Source organism: Heptranchias perlo, unplaced genomic scaffold, assembly GCF_035084215.1.
Source record: "Heptranchias perlo isolate sHepPer1 unplaced genomic scaffold, sHepPer1.hap1 HAP1_SCAFFOLD_562, whole genome shotgun sequence".
Classification (NCBI taxonomy): domain Eukaryota; kingdom Metazoa; phylum Chordata; class Chondrichthyes; order Hexanchiformes; family Hexanchidae; genus Heptranchias; species Heptranchias perlo.
This window is the reverse complement of record NW_027139584.1, coordinates 71-21,066: the sequence shown is the minus strand read 5'-3', so window position 1 is coordinate 21,066 and position 20,996 is coordinate 71. Positions and strand designations below refer to the sequence as shown.

Genomic DNA, 20,996 nt, shown 5'->3' with positions numbered 1-20,996 from the left:
AACAGCAATTCAATTCTAACTGATCTGAGACTTTGGTCATTTATGGTGATTATACTTTGTGGAGTTAAAGCAGTATTAAAATCCGTTGTGTGTTGTGTACATAGCCGTTCAGTCAATGTAAAACTTTGTCATCCGACCCACCATGTGCAATGCCGCAGGGGGTATGTTAGGTTACCGACAGTTCCGCCTCCAGCAGTTGTTCTCTCGGTCACACATCCGGCATCACCTCTCGGTCTCACACTTCAGAGCCACGCCTGAATATAACCACATTTCTGTTTCAGACTTTAACCTGGAGGTCAACAAATCACAAGTCAAGAGGAAAGGAACAAACAAATCAAATATTTAAGAATGTTAACAGATAGAAAATTCACCATCAATGACTGAGAAAAAAATGAAGCAAACGGATCAAGATGAACAATTAGCAAAAGGTAACAATTAAAGAAAGGAGAAGGGGAACTGATCATATCGCCCCAAATAGTTTTTGAAAAATCCTTTTGGTTTACATCTTAGTTTCTCCGTTAAGTTGGGGATGTACAACTAGAAATATTTTTCGTAACATCATAAAGACAATTAGAATACAACTTTCACAAAGTAGGCATTAATCTTACTTATACGATAGCGTGTTATGTGTTTGTAAAATCTGCAATTGTTTTACCATTCTTTAAGTTTAGAGGGATGCTCTGAATATATGTTCTACATTGAAACGTAAGTGGATTAATAAAATAAAATGTGGAAATTTGTTTATGAACATGAAGAGCTGCTTTTCCATCTTACAGATCGCGATATATTTATTTACACAACTGTCATTTGTGAAATGATGGAATGTATTTATTTCTATATCTGTACGGGTAAGGAAATCCCCACTGGATCATTTCCAGGAACCAGTCAAGTACTTAAATTAGTTTGTCAAACCCAAAACACCCGTTGGGAATTGCTGATTGAAAATTTAAATGGAAATCGAGACCATCACAAGGTATTGGAACAAATATACCCGCTGAGGTTTCGGGGTTGTTACTGATTTATTTCTATCACTGAGTAACCTATTTTAAACAGGGTGAAACTACAAATCTAATGATAAGAGTCTGGGTTGGAGAAGGAACAGATGAAAGTATCAAATTTAATTACACTGATTCCACAAACACTGCACACCACATCCCTTAAACATTGTTCACTGTTTCTACATAAAACTGGAGAGGGTGTAAATCGGAAATAACAGAACAAAAAGCTTATTAATGTATCAAATTTAATTTTGATATTGTTGGACAAACACTGAACATCCCATCGCTAAAACACTGTCCCGATCTAAAATCAGTCGGCAGGACCCTGAGCCACAGTGAAAATGCTGTGATTTCAACCTGGTTCAAAACACGCAGCCTTCTGATGTGGAGTCAGACGCGACTGTTCTTGCACCAGGCCCACAACAAGCGGCTGGAGCCGGATCCATTGGAGGGCGATCGGTGCAGACTGCCGCCCCGGCTCTCGGAATGTGAAAGGCGGAAAGAGGAGCAGCCTGACCGCCTCAACCACAGCACAGGATCCCCGCTCTCCCTCATGTTGCATAACTGACTCTGTGGCGCAATGGACAGCGTGTTGGACTTCTACTTAATAATCGGAGGGGACATTCAAAGGTTGTGGGTTCGAGTCCCACCAGAGTTGGATTTTAGTTCACGGATCAGGAGCTGGGAAGTGAAATTTTGCAGCAAAACCGCGCAAACTCTCTCAAGGAGGAGACTCATCATCTGCTCAGACCGAAAGTCAATCTGCTGGACTTCCGGCTCTGTCAGACTGAATGTTCCTTCAGACAGGTTTCTCATTGGACACATGCATCCTGCTGCCGTGTGAGCATTGGTGCTTGAGGGGTAGAATTCTTGCTTGTAGTAATTCTATTCCTGTAAAACTAGCTCCTGAAGTGCAGGTTGGAAAGTATCCTGGCTGAGCGGTCTAAGGCGCTGGTTTAAAACTCCAGTTAAATCCCACGATTTGTGGATGGTTCAAAATCATAGTTTGTGTCTCCAAAACCGCAGCCTCCCCCCTGTAAACAAGGAATACTGAACATCTCATCTGCTATTGCAACAGCGTAGTCCGGAGGAACCACATGGCAATACAAATAAGTGGATGCATTTTGGAACAAACTAATTGTACCTTCAACTCCGGTCGAAATGTTCACAAGCAAAAGGATTGTTTGATCTCGGTGAGACTCGAATTAACAACCTCGGTATTTCCCGACCCTGTCCTGTCAGATAAGGACCGCGCACTGACCGATTGCGCCGCTGGAGCCCGGTCACTCTGATCACCTGTCCCACTCTGCTGGAAAGAATCTTAAGGTGAGAGGCCCGAACCTGTGGAAACGTGTCCAGTCACTGTGATGAAACTAATATCTGCACTTCCACTTTCAGCTTCTTTCACATCCTCTGCTCCATCGCACGACAATCGGGTTTTCTGCGAACAGGTCAAAATGAACATTGTCAGAAATTCGATCTGTAGTGAGATTTGAACTCAGCGCCCACGCAGTGATTGGATTTATTGTCTTCGAGCAGTGAGCTCTGTTCGCACAACGCCTCGCCAGTCTTTCACATTTTGTTTAATGCCCAAATAAATAAATTGGAGCTAATTGACCGCATTTACCCCGTGCTGGGGTTGTTCTCCTCAGAGCAGAGAAGGTTCAGAGGAGATTTGATAGAAGTGTTCAAAGTCATGGAGGGTTCAGATAAAGTTAATAAAGAGAAGCTGTTCCCATTGGCGGAAGTGTCGAGAACCAGAGGACACAGATTTGAGGTGATTGGCAAAAGAACCAAAGGCGACATGAGGAAAATCTTTTTTACGCAGCGAATGGTTATGATCTGGAATGCGCTGCCTGAAAGGGCGGTGGAAGCAGATTCAATCGTGGCTTTTAAAAAGGAATTTGATAAATACTTGAAGGGGAAAATGCAGGGCCCCGGGGAAAGGGACGGGGAATGGGACTAATGGGATTGGTCTTACAAAAGGCAGGTAAGGGATTGATGGGTTGAATGGCCTCCTTCTGTGGTGTGTTCATTCTGTGATAAATATTATTTTACACACAGTGAACAGACCATCCCTGAAAGACTGCCCCGCGATAAAACAGAGCGACACTGAAACGTTGCGAAAATGCAATGACCCCGACGTGATTCGAACACGCGTCCTTCTGATCTGGAGTCAGACGCGCTACCGTTGCGCCACGAGGTCCACAGCGCCCACCTGGAGCCGGATCCATAGGAGGGAGATCGGTACCGACCGCCACAGGGTCTCGAAGAGGCGGAAGCAGCAGCAGCAACAGCGCAGGAGCCCCGCTCTCCAATCCAGCCGTTACCAGCGGAGAGCTGCCAGTCCCGGCCTGAGCCCTGTCTGGGAGCCGCCTGCCATTCAGTCTTTATAGAACGGGACCGATCCAGTTTCAGCTCACACACAAGCTCAGGAATCCCACTCCTGACAGATTCACTTATTTAAACCTTGTTTAGATTCAGTGAATTGGGATTTAATTCAATCCTCATCTGCCCTCCGCTCTGTCAGATCAGGACTTTATTTAAACCGACACTTGGAGCTCTGTTTCACAGGGTGCCGGCTGTTAAAGCATTTCTCAGTCCCACCACGAACACTTTTTGCTGCTAACTTCTGCTTAATACAAAGTTCCCAGGAACGAGGGAATTTCTCCTGGGTACTGAGTTCGAGTTAAGGAACAATAGAGGTGCGATTACACTACTTGGTGTATTCTATAGGCCAACAGCTAGGGGGACGGATACAGAGGAGCAAATTTGCAGGGAAATTACAGAGAGGTGCAAAAGCCATAAAATAGTAATAACCGGGAATTTCAACTATCCTAATATAGACTGGGATAACAATAATATAAGGCACAAAGAAGGGGAGGAATTTTTGAAATGTGTTCAGGATAACTTTCTCGACCAGTACGTTTCTGGCCCACTGAGGAAGGAGGCATTGCTGGACTTGGTGCAAGGGAATGAGGCGGGCCAAGTGGAGCAAGTGTCAGTGGGGGAGCATTTAGGGAGCAGCGATCAGTATTATAAGGATTAGAATAGCTATGGAAATGGACTCTGTCCACTCTAAAGTAAAAGTACTCAATTGGAGGAGGGTCAATTTCAGTGGGATGAGAACAGATCTGGCCCCGGTAAATTGGAATTAAAGATTGTCAGGCAAAATTATAATTGAGCAGTGGGCGGCTTTTAAAAAGATGATTCGGGTACAGACAAGGTACATTCCAACGAGGTAGAAAGGTCGGGCAACTAAAGCCAGAGCTCCCGGGATAATAAGAGAGATAGAGAGTAAGATGAAGCGGGGAAAAGTGGCCTATGACAGGTGTCAGGTTGATAACACAAGTACCAACCAGAGAGACTATAGAAAGTTCAGAGGGGAAGTGAAAAAGGAAATAAGAGGGGCAAAGAGAGAGTATAAGAATCGCGGAAAACATAAAAGGGAATCAAAAAGTCTTCTACAGACATGTTAACAGTAAACGGGTAGTAAGAGGAGGGGTGGGGACGATTAGGGACCATAAAGGAGATCTACTCATGGAGGCAGTGGGCATGGCCTGAGGTACCAAATGAGTACTTTGCATTGTTCTTTACCAAGGAAGAAGATGCTGCCAGATTCTCGATAAAGGAATATATAGTTAAGATACTGGATGGGCTAAAAAATGAGAAAGAGGTACTAGAAAGGCTTGCTCTACTTAAAATAGATAAGTCACCTGATCCAGATGGGATGCACCTGAGGATGCTGAGGGAAGTAAAGGGGGAAATTGCACAGGTACTGGCCATAATCTTCCAGACATCCTTCGATATGGGGATGGTGCCGGAAGACTGGAGAATTGCAAATGTTACAACCTTGTTCAAAAAAAGGGTGTAAAGATAAACCCAGCAACTATAGGCCAGTCAGTTTAACCTCGGTGATGGGGAAAGTTTTGGAAATGATAATCCGGGACAGAATTAACAGTCACTTGGACGAGTGTGGATTGATCAGGGAATTCCAGCACGGATTTGTTAAAGGCAAATCGTGTTTAACCAACTTGATAGAGTAGTTTGATGAGGTAACAGAGAGGGTAGATGAGGTCAATGCAGTTGACGTGGTGTATATGGACTTTCAAAAAGCGTTTGATAAAGTGCCACGTGGTAGCTTGCTATCAAGATTGCAGCCCATGGAATAAAGGGGGCAATAGCAATATGGATGCAGCACTGGCTAAATGACAGGAAACAGAGAGTTGTGGTGAATGGTTGTTTTTCGGACAGGAGGGAGGTGGACAATGGTGTTCCATACGGGTCGGTGCTGGGACCACTACTTTTCTTGATATATATTAATGACTTGGAGTTGGGAGTAAAGGGTACAATATCAAAATTTGCAGATGACACAAAACTTGGAAGGGTAGAGAACAGTGAGGTGGGGCAAGACTGGCAGCTCAATGTTCCAGGGTACAGATGCTATAGGAAAGATAGAGCAGGAGGTAAGAGAGGAGGGGGAGTTGCGTTCTTGATTAGGGAGAACATCACGGCAGTCGTGAGAGGGGATATATCCGAGGGTTCGACCACTGAGTCTATATGGGTAGAACTGAAAAATAAGAAGGGAGAGATCACTTTGATAGGATTGTACTACAGACCCCCAAATAGTCAACGGGAAATTGAGGAGCAAGTATGTATGGAGATTACAGACAGCTGCAAGAAAAATAGGGTGGTAATAGTAGGGGACTTTAACTTTCCCAACATTGACTGGGACAGCCATAGCATTAGGGGCTTGGATGGAGAGAAATTTGTTGAGTGTATTCAGGAGGAATTTCTCAATCAGTATGTGGATGGCCCGACTCGAGAGGGGGCAAAACTTGACCTCCTCTTGGGAAATAAGGAAGGGCAGGTGACAGAAGTGTTAGTGAGGGATCACTTTGGGACCAGTGATCATAATTCCATTAGTTTTAAGATAGCTATGGAGGATAGGTCTGGCCCAAAAGTTAAAATTCTAAATTGGGGAAAGGCCAATTTTGATGGTATTAGACTGGAACCTTCAGAAGTTGATTGGGAGAGTCTGTTGGCAGGCAAAGGGACGTCTGGTAAGTGGGAGGCTTTCAAAAGTGTGTTAACCAGGGTTCAGGGTAAGCACATTCCTTATAAAGTGAAGGGCAAGGCTGGTAGAAGTAGGGAACCTTGGATGACTCGGGAGATTGAGGCCCTTGTCAAAAAGAAGAAGGAGGCATATTGCATGCATAGGCAGCTGGGATCAAGTGGATCCCTTGAAGAGTATAGAGATTGCCGGAGCAGAGTTAAGAGAGAAATCAGGAGGGCAAAAAGGGGACATGAGATTGCTTTGGCAGATAAGGCAAAGGAGAATCCAAAGAGCTTCTACAAATACATAAAGGGCAAAAGAGTAACTAGGGAGAGAGTAGGGCCTCTTAAGGATCAACAAGGTCATCTATGTGCGGAACCACAAGAGATGGGTGAGATCCTGAATGAATATTTCACATCGGTATTTACGGTTGAGAAAGGCATGGATGTTAGGGAACTTGTTGAAATAAATAGTGATGTCTTGAGGAGTGTACATATTACAGAGAGGGAGGTGCTGGAAGTCTTAACGCGCATCAAGGTAGATAAATCTCCGGGACCTGATGAAATGTATCCCAGGACGTTATGGGAGGTTAGGGAGGAAATTGCGGGTCCCCTAGCAGAGATATTTGAATCATCCACCACTACAGGTGAGGTGCCTGAAGATTGGAGGGTAGCAAATGTTGTGCCTTTGTTTAAGAAGGGCGGCAGGGAAAAGCCTGGGAACGACAGACCGGTGAGCCTGACATCTGTAGTGGGTAAGTTGTTAGAGGGTATTCTGAGGGACAGGATCCACAGGCATTTGGAGAGGCAGGGACCAATCAGGAACAGTCAGCATGGTTTTGTGAGAGGAAAATCATGTCTCACGAATTTGATTGAGTTTTTTGAAGGGGTAACCAAGAAGATAGATGAGGGCTGTGCAGTGGACGTGGTCTACATGGACTTCAGCAAAGCCTTTGACAAGGTACCGCATGGTAGGTTGTGACATAAGGTTAAATCTCATGGGATCCAAGGTGAGGTAGCGAATTGGATACAAAATTGGCTTGACGACAGAAGACAGAGGGTGGTTGTAGAGGGTTGTTTTTCAAACTGGATGCCTGTGTCCAGCAGTGTGCCTCAGGGATCGGTGCTGGGTCCGCTGTTATTTGTTATTTATATTAATGATTTGGATGAGAATTTAGGAGGCATGGTTAGTAAGTTTGCAGATGACACCAAGATTGGTGGCATTGTGGACAGTGAAGAAGGTTATCTAGGATTGCAACGGGATCTTGATAAATTGGGTCAGTGGGCCGATGAATGGCAGATGGAGTTTAATTTAGATAAATGTGAGGTGATGCATTTTGGTAGATTGAATCGGGCCAGGACCTACTCCGTTAATGGTAGGGCGTTGGGGAAAGTTATAGAACAAAGAGATCTCGGAGTACAGGTTCATAGCTCCTTGAAAGTGGAGTCACAGGTGGATAGGGTGGTGAAGAAGGCATTCGGCATGCTTGGTTTCATTGGTCAGAACATTGAATGCAGGAGTTGGGATGTCTTGTTGAAGTTGTACAGGGCATTGGTGAGGCCACACTTGGAGTACTGTGTACAGTTCTGGTCACCCTATTATAGAAAGGATATTATTAAACTAGAAAGAGTGCAGAAAATATTTACTCGGATGCTACCGGGACTTGATGGTTTGACTTTTAGGGAGAGGTTAGACAGACTGGGACTTTTTTCCCTGGAGAGTAGGAGGTTAAGGGGTGATCTTATAGAAGTCTATAAAATAATGAGGGGCATAGATAAGGTCGATAGTCAAAATCTTTTCCCAAAGGTAGGGGAGTCTATAACGAGGGGGCATAGATTTAAGGTGAGAGGGGAGAGATACAAAAGGGTCCAGAGGGGCAATTTTTTCACTCAAAGGGTGGTGAGTGTCTGGAACGAGCTGCCAGAGGCAGTAGTCGAGGCGGGTACAATTTTGTCTTTTAAAAAGCATTTGGACAGTTACATGGGTAAGATGGGTATAGAGGGATATGGGCCAAGTGCAGGAAATTGGGACTAGCTTGGTGGTATAAACTGGGCGACATGGACATGTTGGGCCAAAGGGCCTGTTTCCATGTTGTAACTTCTATGATTCTATGATTCTATATGATAGACTTGAAGAGGATATGGGCACGCCGGTGGCATGGACAGACACGTGGCAGATGAAGTTTAACACGGAAAAATGCGAGGTGATGCATTTCGGTAGGAACAACGAGGAGAGGCAATATAAACTAGAGGGCACAATTCTGAAAGGGTCAGAGGAACAGAGGGATCTTGGGGTATATGTGCACAAATCCTTGAAAGTAGCAGGGCAGGTTGAGAAAGCGGTTTATAAAGCAGACGGGGTCCTGGGCTTTATGAAGAGGGCATACATTAGAAAACAAGGAAGTCATGATGAACCTTCATAAAACACTATTTCGGCCACAAATGAAGTATTGTGTCCCGTTCTGGGCAGTGCACTTTTGGAAGGATGTGAAGGCCTTGAGAGGGTGCAGAGGAGATTTACTGGAATGATTCCAGGGATGAGGGACTTAAATTACGTGGATAGACTGAAGAAGCTGGGATTGTTCTCCTTGGAACTGAGAAGGCTGAGAGGAGATTTGACAGACATATTCAAAATCATGAAGGGCCTTGACAGAGTAGATAGAGTGAAACTGTTCCCATTGGCGGAAGGGACATGAACCAAAGGGCATAGATTTAAGGTGATTGGCAAAAGAAGCAAAGGTGACATGAGTAAAAACTTCTTTACACAGCGAGTGGTTGGAATCTTTGATTTTTGTGCATTTCATGTGATGAAATTTCATTATTTTACAGACTGTATCTGAAGAGTGGGATTAAAGGTTCAGTGTTTTTGACGCCAGGAATCTGGTGCAGCCGTTGTTAAATTTATCAAAGCAGGCAATTGTCGCCATTTATCACAAGAACGCCTGAACTGGTTATGCGATCAAGATGAAAGTAACGCAACGAGGGACAGTTGATACAACACGAAAGGCATCGGGCTATGACAAAAATCCCCACCGTTTTGCTTTTCCAACATAAAGCGTGCGCCATTTATTCTCTGAACATAGAAACAGTCTGGTCTCGCTCACTACAGAAATCTCCATGTCACAGCGAATTCGCCTTTCAGGATCTTGTCTGTCAAGATGAATTGTGATTTCCGTGAAGCCAATGTTCCATTCCTTTATAAGTTTCATGTGCCTGCTCTCCGATCACAAGGTTTTTTTTAGTCCACAGGGTAAATGGTGGAATATCAGCCCTGCTCAGCCGGCAATGATCACGGTACATTTTCTTGCAGACAAAACACACATTGAAACCCTGGAACATTGAGGCAATGAATCCTGAGGAAAAATAAAATAAGGGCTCGAATCAATCTAACCAATAGCACCATCGAGACAAGTGAAGAGGTCACCTGCGAAACCAGTAATTCACTGAGCTAAACCTTGAGGCTGCAGTGACCAATATAACAGCTGTCGACTGTCAGTTTACTTTTCCAAAATGAGTGGTTGAAACTTGCAGGAGTGAAAATCCAACGAGCCGGTCTTCACTCTTAAACCAGCAACTGTGAAGTTAAGAGAAACGTGCCAGAGAAATACTCGATTTCAGCGCGGTGTCACTGGGCCAGAGTAAAGCTCAGTTAATATGATCGCCGAGTGGCGAGAGGGTGGATTTGGAATTCCTGAGAGACCGCATTGCGCATTTTCCAGATCTGCTTGGAGCACCAATCCCTTCAATTCATCACTTACAGGGACAATTCGATTCTCGGTTTCTTTTCCCTGAACTTGACGAGATCTTAAAAATTGAGAGCGACCAATATCAAAGCGAACCTCGTCACCGACATGCTCACAGATACAGAGCGGCCACACTCTGCTTCAGTGAGATGAAAACCCAGAGCGGTTTCAAGGTCGAATGTAATTGGAAGCAAAGCTCGTTCAATGAAAGTGCAGCTCATTGAGGTGCCTTTAAAGTCCTGATTGTTTGAACTGAACTTCTTCCGAAAGCGCTTGAGATTCAGGTGGAGTAATTTGTGGATTTATTTTTCCTCTTTGCAAAGTTTGAACCGCACGTCAAGATCAAAAGTCTCGGGTTAAATTAGGGCTTCTCCAGGGTATGACCCTCGAATCGAGAATTATCCCCCGACCTCAACGAGCCCAGAAACAAGAACGTGTCACTGACACATTCTATGAGAGGGCTGTCTGTATAATGAAAAGGGATTTTTGAAGAGACTTCCTGATCAGTTCTGTTTTGGCTCCTGAACAAAACACAAACACCGCACTGTGCGTTTTTCCGTCTAAAATTCACTGAACACCACGAATTAAACAAAGGCACCACTGGGAGTTGAACCCAGGATCTCGCTTCAACCAACTAAGCCACAGAGCCAAGTCATGGTACTGTTTCCAACCTCCTCTCATTAATATCTATCAGCTACACGTCACATTCTGTTGTGAGTTCAGACTGTTTGATCTTTGTCTATTTCACTTGCCCGTTTCCCTGTGAATCCCGATACTGACTGCGTTTCAGGCTGTGTTTATCTTTCTGTGTCCATCAGTGCTTTGATACACGGATGAATATTTGTGCTTCTGTTTGTTACTTTAAATAAATTAGGGATGGACAATTCTCGCTCTGACACTGAAGAACTAATTTAGCAAATTTCACAGTGAAGAGTTGTTTATTGTGGTGCTTAAACTAAAAAAAAATCGTAAAAGGTGCAAAGAGGGAAAACGAGAAAAACTTGTGAGTGAAATTAAGGACAACTTTCAAGGTTTTTACACGTATATTATGAGAAAGAAGGGTGACTAAGAGTAATGTGGGCCCTTAAAGACAAATGGAGGTGATATTGTAATTGAAAATCAGGAAATGGCAGACTTGCTGATACTAACAGAAAATCATTAGGATAATATACCAGAGACACGAGGAAAACTGAAAATAAATCAAGGGGATTCAGTGTAAGTAAAATAATGGTATTGGAGAAAACAATTAGACTAAAGATAGACAAATCTCCAGGACCTGATGTTTACCATCCCAGGGGACTAAGGGGAATAGGTGAGGAAATTGTACATGCTTTAGTCATGATCGTTCAAAACTCTCTTGATTCAGGAATTGTTCCATGGATTGAAAAATTTCAAATGTCATTCCATTATATCGGAAGGGTAGGAGAGATAAAGCAGGAAATTATAGACCTATTAGTCTGATGTCTGTTGTGGGGAAGTTACCAGAATCTGTTATTAGGGAAAGAATGACTGAGCACTTGGATAAACCTGAATTGATCAGAGAGAGTCAGCATGGATTTGTAAAGTGTAAGTCAAGTCGAACGAAACTAGTTGAACTTTTTGAAGATGTAACTAACGTGGTAAATAATGGAGTGTCTATGGGTGTTATGTGTATATTGACTTCCAGAGGCATTCGATAAGGTTTAACATCAGAGACTGTTCTCATTTCTGTTTACATGTGGAATTCAAAGCAACCCATTGACATGGGGAGGGAGTTGGTTTGGAGGTAGGAGACAGAGAGTAGGGTTAATGGGGATGTACTCAAATTGACAGGATTTGATTAGTGGTGTCCCCCAGGGATCTGTATAAATGAGGCAGATAAAGGAATAGAGAGCGGTATATTCATGTTTGTCGACGACACCAAGTTTCGGTGCACAGTGAGTGGTGTAGATGGGAGCATAAAGTTGTAAAAGGAAATTGATAGATTCAGTGAGTTGGTAAAACTGTGTCAGATGGAGCTTACATAGAATTACATCGAATGTACATCACAGAAACAGGCAATTCGGCCCAACTAGACTATACCGGTGTTTATGCTGCAGACGAGCCTCCTCCAACCCCTCTTCATCTAACCCTATGACCAAACCCGAATATTCCTTTCTCCTCCATGTGTTTATCTCGCTTCCCTGTAAATGCATCCATGCGATTCGCCTTAACTACTCCTTGTGGGAGCGAGCTGCACATTCTAACGACTCTCTGGATAAATATGTTTCTCTTGAATGCGATATTGGATTTATTGATGACTATTATATTCATGGCCCTAAGTTCTGACGTCCCCACTCCCAAAAGTACAAACACCTTATCTACCTCTGACCTATCAAACCCTTGCATAATCTTAAAGTCCTGTATCAGGTCACCCTCAGCCTTCTCTTTTCGATACAAAAGAGCCCCAGACTGTTCAAAGTTTCAATGTGGGGAAATGTGAGGCCATCCACTTTGGCCCGAAGCAAGATAAATCAGAGTATTTTCAAAATGGTGAGAAGCCAGGAACTGGGGGTGAGCAGAGATACTTCGGGAAATCACGAAGAGTTGGGAGACAGGTGCAAAAAATAATTAAAATGGCTAATGGAATGTCGGCCTTTATCTCAAGGGAACTGGAATTCAAAAGGGTGGAATTTATGTTAGAATTCTATAAACTCTGCTAAGGCCACATTTAGAGTACGGCATTCAGTCCTGGGCACCAGACCTCAGGAAGGATATATTGGCCTTGCAGGAGGTGCAGCGCAGAAAGACCAGAATGATACCGGGGCTAAAATGTTAAAATTATGAGGGCAAGTTGCGTGGACAAGGTTTGTATTTCCTCGTGTATAGAGGATTAAGTGGTGATGTAATTCAGGTGTTGAAGGTGATTCAATGATCCAATGGTGGGTGTGTGAGTTGGTGCTGAATCGGTCCCCTTCAGTGAAGAGAGGGTCAGCGGGCGCCTGACAGACACGGCTCGGAACGGGACTCGCTTCTCTCCGGCGGCAGCGGCTGGTTTAGAGAGATCTCTCTGTCTGCTGCTGTTACTCCGCCTCCCGCACTCTGGGAGAACCGCGGAGCTCGGTCCTCATTTTTCTCTTATGGATCCGGCTCCATCCGTTTACTGTTGACGGGAGTGCGTCTGATACCAAGTCAGTCAGAAGCGGATGCAAATCACAACATTGGCACAGGCCCAAGGACTGGGGACTGGTTTGATATTGGGTCCTTTTTAAGGGACCGGCTGTAGAATGTTTGTATAATAATAATGATCAGAATTAACTTTGATACAATGAAGTTTTTTTCAGTTATTTCCCATTTCCACCCTCACCAGTTTTATACAGTAACAGGTAACAATGTTTGAGGGATGTAATGTCCAGTGTTGGTGGAATCAGTGTAATTTAACTTGATACATTGAAGAATCTCTTGTCTATCCCAGGCTCTTACCTTAGGTTTAGACCCTCACCTGGTTTAAAATTGGTCACTCACTGATATAAATAAACCAGTAACAATCCCGAAACCTCAGCGGGGATATTTGTTCCGATACTTAATGACGGTCCCAATTTCCACTGAAATTCTCAATCAGCAAATCCCAGAGGCTGTTTCGGGTTTCACAAACTGTGAAACAGATTGTTTTAAAAGCCGGAAAGAGGGAAAAACTGGTGGTTGATATGAAGTGTTCCACATTATCTCTTTCTGTTTCAGATTTACAATTTCTCTTTGTGTGTTACTGACAGGAGAGGCTATAACGGAGCCCAGTGACTGGGTAACGAGCTGCACTGAGTCATTGGCCTGTGTTACAGACTGGCTCGTTGGACCTGCTCATTTCGTGAACTCGCTGGTGTCTCAGCACGTGTGATGACTGAGTGAATCCCTTCCCACACACGGAGCAGGTGAACAGTCTCTCAACCAATGGGCATGCGTTGATGTGTCAGCAGTTCATTTCTGCTTTTAAAGCTCTTCTCACAGTCACTGCATTAAAAGGTCACTCAATAGTGTGAACAAGTTAATGTTTCAGAAGGTGGGATGATCGAGTGAATCTCTTCCCACACACGGAGCAGGTGAACAGTCTCTCCCCAGTGTGAGTGCGTCGATGTCTCAGCAGTTCGTTTCTGATTTTAAATCTCTTCCCACAGTCAGAACATTTAAAGGTCTCTCAGTGTGAACTCGCTGGTGTTTCAGCAGGGAGGATGACCAAGTGAATCCCTTCCCACACACTGAGCAGGTGAACGGCCCCTCCCCAGTGTGAGTGCGTTGGTGTGTCAGCAGATTAAATTTGCTTTTGTACCTCTTCTCACAGTCAGAACATTTAAAAGGTCTCTCATCGGAGTGAACTCGCTGGTGTCTCAGCAGGTTGGATGGCCGAGTGAATCTCTTCGCACACACAGAGCAGGTGAACGCCCCCTCTCCAGTGCGAACTCGCTGGTGTTTCAGCAGGGTGGATGACCCAGCGAATCCCTTCCCATACACAGAGCAGGAGAACGGCCTCTCCCCAGTGTGAGTGCGTTGGTGTGTCAGCAGATTAAATTTGCTTTTAAACCTCTTCTCACAGTCAGAACATTTAAAAGGTCTCTCATCGGAGTGAACTCGCTGGTGTCTCAGCAGGATGGATGACCGAGTGAATCTCATCCCACACAAGGTGCAGGTGAACGGCCTCTCCCCAGTGTGGGTGCATTGGTGTGTCAGCAGATTACATTTGCTTTTATACCTCTTCCCACAGTCATAACATTTAAAAGGTCTCTCATCGGAGTGAACTTGCTGGTGTGTAAGGAGGGTGGATGACAGTGTGAATCTCTTCCCACACACTGAGCAGGTGAACGGCCTCTCCCCAGTGTGAACTCGCTGGTGTGTCAGGAGGTGAGATGACCGAGTGAATCCCTTCCCACACACAGAGCAGATGAACGGTCTCTCCCCAGTGTGAGTGCGTTGGTGTTTCAGCAGTTCAATTTTGCTTTTAAACCTCTTCTCACAGTCAGAACATTGAAAAGGCCTCTCCCCAGTGTGAACTCGCTGGTGTGTCAGAAGCTCAGATGACCGAGTGAATCCCTTCCCACACACAGAGCAGATGAACGGCCTCTCCCCAGTGTGAGTGCGTTGGTGTATCAGCAGATTACTTTTGCTTTTAAACCTCTTCTCACAGTCAGAACATTTAAAAGATCTCTCATCAGAATGAACTCGCTGGTGTGTCTGGAGGCTGGATGACTGAGTGAATCTCTTCCCACACACGGAGCAGGTGAACGGCCTCTCCCCAGTGTGAACTCGCTGGTGTGTCAGGAGGAGGGATGACTGAGTGAATCCCTTCCCACACACGGAGCAGGTGAACGGCCTCTCCCCAGTGTGAACTCGCTGGTGTGTCAGGAGGAGGGATGACTGAGTGAATCCCTTCCCACACACGGAGCAGGAGAACGGCCTCTCCCCAGTGTGGGTACATTGGTGTGTCAGCAGATTCCTTTTGCATTTAAACCTTTCCTCACAGTCAGAACATTTAAAAGGTCTCTCCCCAGTGTGAACTCGCTGGTGTGTCTGGAGGCTGGATGAAATAGCGAATCCCTTCCCACACACGGAGCAGGTGAACGGCCTCTCCCCCGTGTGAGTGCGTTGGTGTATCAGCAGATTAATTTTGCTTTTGAACCTCATCTCACAGTCAGAACATTTAAAAGGTCTCTCATCAGAGTGAACTCGCTGGTGTGTCTGGAGGCTGGATGACCGAATGAATCCCTTCCCACACACGGAGCAGGTGAACGGCCTCTCCCCAGTGTGACTGCGTCGATGAGTTTCCAGCTCTGAAGGGTAATTGAATCCCTTCCCACAGTCCCCACATTTCCACGGTTTCTCCATGGTCCGGGTGTCCTTGTGTCTCTCCAGGTTGGACGATCAGTTGAAGCCTCGTCCACCCACAGAACACGTGTACGGTTTCTCCCCGCTGTGAACGGTGCGATGTTTTTTCTGGCTGTGTAACTGGTTAAAGCTCTTTCCACAGTCAGTGCACTGGAACACTTTCACTCAGTGTGTGTCTCGGTGCTTTTCCACTCACACTGATGTTTGAAATCTTCTCCCACAGACAGAACAGACAAATGTTTCTCCTTCCACATTTAAAGGCCGATGATATTCAGGTCCTGATGAATCGAGTGACTCTGTCAGATCTTGACGTGATCTTTGCTTTGAGTTTCCCTCTGCAAATCCTCCCCTGTAAAAGGAGTTTATAAAAGTTATCACTGTAATTACAGGATAGAAATTCAGATCAGATAACTTTACTTTCTATGGAACATTATTTCCTCTCTCATTCCTCAAAGCTGTAAATCCCCGTCCCACACACTCTCCCTCCTCCCTGTGCTGAAATCCAAACCCATCGCATCATCTTTCAGTGGCCCGAAACCATAAGTGAAAGGGTGAGAGAGGAATGCGAGAGTGAGTGTGAGAGAGTGAGTGTGAGAGAGTGAGTGTGAGAGAGTGAGTGTGAGAGAGTGAGTGTGAGAGAGTGAGTGTGAGAGAGTGAGTGTGAGAGAGTGTGAGTACAGCAGTGGGCTCGGTGTGGAGAATGAAGTGGGGGAGGTGGAGCATGTTTCAGTGGGGCAGCAGTGATCATAATCTCATTAGGTTTAGAACAGTTATGGAAAAGGACAGGGGACAGTCAAATGTGAAAATTCTGAACTGGAGGAGGGCTAATTCCAGTGAGTTAAAAAGGGATCTTGTCCAGGTGGATTGGTATCAAAAATTGTCAGGCAGAACAGTAATTGAACAGTGGGAGGCCTTCAAGGAGGAGTTGGTTTGGGTACAGAGTGGACAGATTCCCACGAGGAGGAAAGGAACAACATCCAAAGCTAGAGCTCCCTGGATGACGAAAGGTATAGAGATCACCATTTCTCCTTCATTTTGCAGACACTCCCCGACCGATCGCCATTTCTCCTTCATTTGCAGACGCTCCCTGACCGATCACCATTTCTCCTTCATTTACAGACGCTCCCTGACCGATCCCCATTTCCCCTTCATTTACAGACGCTCCCTGACCGATCACCATTTCCCCTTCATTTACAGACGCTCCCTGACCGATCCCCATTTCCCCTTCATTTACAGACGCTCCCTGACCGATCACCATTTCTCCTTCATTTACAGACGCTCCCTGACCGATCCCCATTTCCCCTTCATTTCCCGGCGGGTAGTGAGGGGGGGATAATGTTCACTGTTTTATATTCGGGTCTGGGGCCGCACTCGGGGTTTGTAAAGCCTGAGCCTGGGCCTGAGCCCGGACCCGGGCCCCGGGGTTTATTGAGCCTCTTGCTCCGATCCTCTGACCTGCACCGAACGCGCTCCTCCCGCAGCCTCGACTGGCCGCGCATGCTCAGGACACACTGCCCGATAATGAGGCACTACTGCGCCTGCGCACTGGGCTCCACTGATGCAGATAGGGCACAATCTGAACCGCGCTGCATGCTGGGTGATGCAGCCGCCATTGATGATCTTAATATCAGGCCGAAAAACAAAGACATTGGAAGCAGATAATTCAAGTGTTTAGTTTATAATATAAATAATTCAATCGTTCAATTCATTTCATAAATTATTGAACAGTTCAATTCATTAAATAATCAATTGTTTAATTTGTTACATGAACAATTAGTGTTTATTTATTGTATCATAAAAATAATTCAATAGTTTAATTCATTATATAAATATTCCTTTTGATTAATTTATTATATAAAGAATTCAATATTTAGTTGAATTATTTATATAATGAATGAAACACTTGAATTATTTACATAATAAATTGGATACAAAATTGTTGTAGAGGGTTGTTTTTCAAACTGGAGGCCTGTGACCAGCGGTGTGCCTCAGGGATCGGTGCTGGGTCCGCTGTTATTTGTTATTTATATTAATGATTTGGATGAGAATTTAGGAGGCATGGTTAGTAAGTTTGCAGATGACACAAGATTGGTGGCATTGTGAACAGTGAAGAAGGTTCTCTCGGATTGCAGCGGGATCTTGATAAATTGGGCCAGTGGGCCGATGAATGGCAGATGGAGTTTAATTTAGATAAATGTGAGGTGATGCATTTTGGTAGATCAAATCGGGCCAGGACCTACTCCGTAGGGCGTTGGGGAGAGTGAAAGAACAAAGAGATCTCGGAGTACAGGTTCATAGCTCCTTGAAAGTGGAGTCACAGGTGGATAGGGTGGTGAAGAAGGCATTCAGCATGCTTGGTTTCATTGGTCAGAACAATGAATACAGGAGTTGGGATGTCTTGTTGAAGTTGTACAAGACATTAGTAAGGCCACACTTGGAATACTGTGTACAGTTCTGGTCACCCTATTATAGAAAGGATATTATTAAACGAGAAAGAGTGCAGAAAAGATTTACTAGGATGCTACCGGGACTTGATGGTTTGACTTATAGGGAGAGTTTGGATGGACTGAGACTTTTTTCCCTGGAGAGTAGGAGGTTTAGGGGTGATCTTATAGAAGTCTATAAAATAATGAGGGGCATAGATAAGGTAGATAGTCAAAATCTTTTCCCAAAGGTCGGGGAGTCTATAACGAGGGGGCATAGATTTAAGGTGAGAGGGGAGAGATACAAAAGGGTCCAGAGGGGCAATTTTTTCACTCAAAGGGTGGTGAGTGTCTGGAACGAGCTGCCAGAGGCAGTAGTCGAGGCGGGTACAATTTTGTCTTTTAAAAAGCATTTGGACAGTTACATGGGTAAGATGGGTATCGAGGGATATGGGCCAAGTGCAGGCAATTGGGACTAGCTTAGTGGTATAAACTGGGCGACATGGACATGTTGGGCCGAAGGGCCTGTTTCCATGTTGTAAACTTCTATGATTCTAATTGTTTCTTTATATAATAAATTTAACACTTGTATTATTTTTCTAATGATTTGAGCTTTTGAATTATTTATATCATAAATTAAACATTTGAATTATTTAGATAATCAAATAATCAATTCAATTATTTATATAATAAATTAAAGAATTGTTTCTTTATATAATAAATTTAACACTTGTATTATTCATGAAATGAATTAAGCTATTGTATTATTTTTATAATAAATTAAATACTTGAATTATTTATATAATGAATTGAGCAATTGAATTATTTATACAATAAATAAAACAATTCATTATAAATTAAACTATTGGATTTCTGCTATAATAAATTAGACACATGAATTATTATATAATAAATTAAGCTGTTAAATTATTTATATAATGAATTAATGCATTGAATTATTTATATAATATAAACTATTGAATTATTTATATAATTAAATAGTTGAACTAATTGTACATTAAATTAAATAATTATTGATATAATACATTAAACAATTGGCTTCTTTATGTAATAAATTAAGCAATTGATTATTTTTATATTGAATTAAACTATTGAATTATTAACATTACATTTTAAACAATTGAATTATTTATATAATAAATTAAACAAAATAGCGGCCGGCGAGACGCAATCTTGGACAAAATGGCGGGCAACGCAGCCACCATCTTGGACAAAATGGCGGCAGGTGGCCGACAGAGTGCCCCCGGTGATCCCGCAGTGACCCCAGAATGTCCCAGTGACCCCAGAGTGATGGCAGAGTGCAGCCGGTCAGCCCAGAGTGCAGCCGGGCATCCCAGAGTGCAGCCGGGGATGCCAGAGCGGCGGCCTTTGTGTTTGGGCCACCACCACAACAACAACTTGTATTTATAATATATTATCTATATATTTATAATGTATTTATATATTTCTGTGTTATGGCACGGGGACAGCATGGAGAAAACGGCGGCCGGCGTGGCCCCCATCTTGGACAAAATGGCAGCCATCCCTTCCCCCTCTCCCTGTTCAATCTCTTCCCCCTCTCCCTGTTCAATCCCTTCCCCCTCTCCCTGTTCAATCCCTTCCCCCTCTCCCTGTTCAATCCCTTCCCCCTCTCCCTGTTCAATCCCTTCCCCCTCTCCCTGTTCAATCCCTTCTCCCTCTCCCTGTTCAATCCCTTCCCCCTCTCTGTGTGATCTCCACCCTCCTGTTTAAAACCCAGTGACCCCCCAGTGTCCCCAGAATGTCCCAGTGATCCCCCACAGTGGCCCCAGAATGTCCCAGTGGACCCCCCCCCCCGTGGCCCCAGAATGTCCCAGTGAACCCCCAGTGACCCCAGAATGTCCCAGTGACCCCCCAGTGTCCCCAGAATGTCCCAATGACCCCCCCAGTGTCCCCAGAATGTCCCAATGACCCCCCCCAGTGACCCCAGAATGTCCCAGTGATCCCTCAGTGTCCCCTGAATGTCCCAGTGACCCCCCCAGTGTCCCCAGAATGTCCCAATGACCCCCAGTGTCCCCAGAATGTCCCAGTGACCCCCCGGATGTCCCAGTGACCCCCCAGTATCACCTGAATGTTCCAGTGACACCCCCCAGTGTCCCCAGAATGTCCCAGTGACCCCCCAGTGTCCCCAGAATGTCCCAGTGACCCAGACAGTGGCACCAGAATGTCCCAGTGACCCCCCCAGTGTCCCCTGGATGTCCCAGTGACCCCCCCAGTGTCACCTGAATGTTCCAGTGACACACCCCAGTGTCCCCAGAATGTCCCAGTGATCCCCCAGTGTCCCCAGAATGTCCCAGTGACCCCCCAGTGTCCCCAGAATGTCCCAGTGACCCAGACAGTGGCACCAGAATGTCCCAGTGACCCCCCCAGTGTCCCCTGGATGTCCCAGTGACCCCCCCAGTGTCACCTGAATGTTCCAGTGACACCCCCCAGTGTCCCCAGAATGTCCCAGTGATCCCCAGAATGTCCCAGTGATACCCCAGTGTCCCCAGAATGTCCCAGTGATCCCAGAGTAACCCAGACATTACTCACATGGCCCCCATTGGGTCCCGGCTGCGGTGAAGGTCTCAGTCAGTCAGTCCCCAGCAGAGAGAACGATTCTTGGCCCAGGATTCCTCCTCCTCCTTCTCACAAAATGTCTTTCTGGATCATCTCCTTGCAGCATTTCATCAAAGAGATTCCTGAGGGGAGAGAGAGAGAGAGGGAATTGATTAAAATACAAAAGCAAGGGATTAAAAAGGCACAGCAAGAGCCCAGAGCTCCCTCCCTCCCACTCCCTCTGTCTCTCTCCTCCCTCCATGTTGCTTTTCTCCCTAATCCAAGTTTGCAGGATTTTTCTCTCGTGCTTTGCGTCTGATTCCCCTAACAGGTGTCTGTCTGTCTGTGCTGCTCAGTGTTTGCTGCAG

At 45.0% G+C, this 20,996-nt stretch overlaps 1 protein-coding gene and 2 non-coding genes across 5 annotated transcripts; 1 reads left to right on the top strand and 2 right to left on the bottom strand.

The window, feature by feature from the left end:
* Positions 1-1,182: 1,182 nt before the first annotated feature.
* On the bottom strand, positions 1,183-20,769 carry LOC137316160 (zinc finger protein 585A-like). 3 transcript variants are annotated; one of them, XR_010961490.1, is made up of 3 exons: positions 20,623-20,769; positions 13,257-15,977; positions 1,183-2,439 (listed from the first exon to the last, which is right to left on the bottom strand). XR_010961490.1 is itself a non-coding variant. In XM_067980330.1 (2 exons), exon 2 carries the CDS (start codon positions 15,626-15,628, stop codon positions 13,889-13,891), a length of 1,740 nt encoding a protein of 579 aa, XP_067836431.1. In that variant the 5' UTR covers positions 15,629-15,977; positions 20,623-20,769; the 3' UTR covers positions 9,089-13,888. The 3 variants fall into 3 exon arrangements, 1 of the variants encoding a protein (XP_067836431.1); XR_010961489.1 differs by lacking the exon at positions 1,183-2,439 and adding an exon at positions 9,089-9,406; XM_067980330.1 differs by lacking the exon at positions 1,183-2,439 and having other exon boundaries at positions 9,089-15,977.
* On the top strand, positions 1,565-1,656 carry trnar-ucu (transfer RNA arginine (anticodon UCU)). The gene is given in 2 exon segments: positions 1,565-1,601; positions 1,621-1,656. It is a non-coding gene; the product is annotated as a tRNA-Arg (tRNA).
* Positions 3,133-3,204, bottom strand: trnaw-cca (transfer RNA tryptophan (anticodon CCA)). Its single transcript has one exon. It is a non-coding gene; the product is annotated as a tRNA-Trp (tRNA).
* Positions 20,770-20,996: the final 227 nt, after the last annotated feature.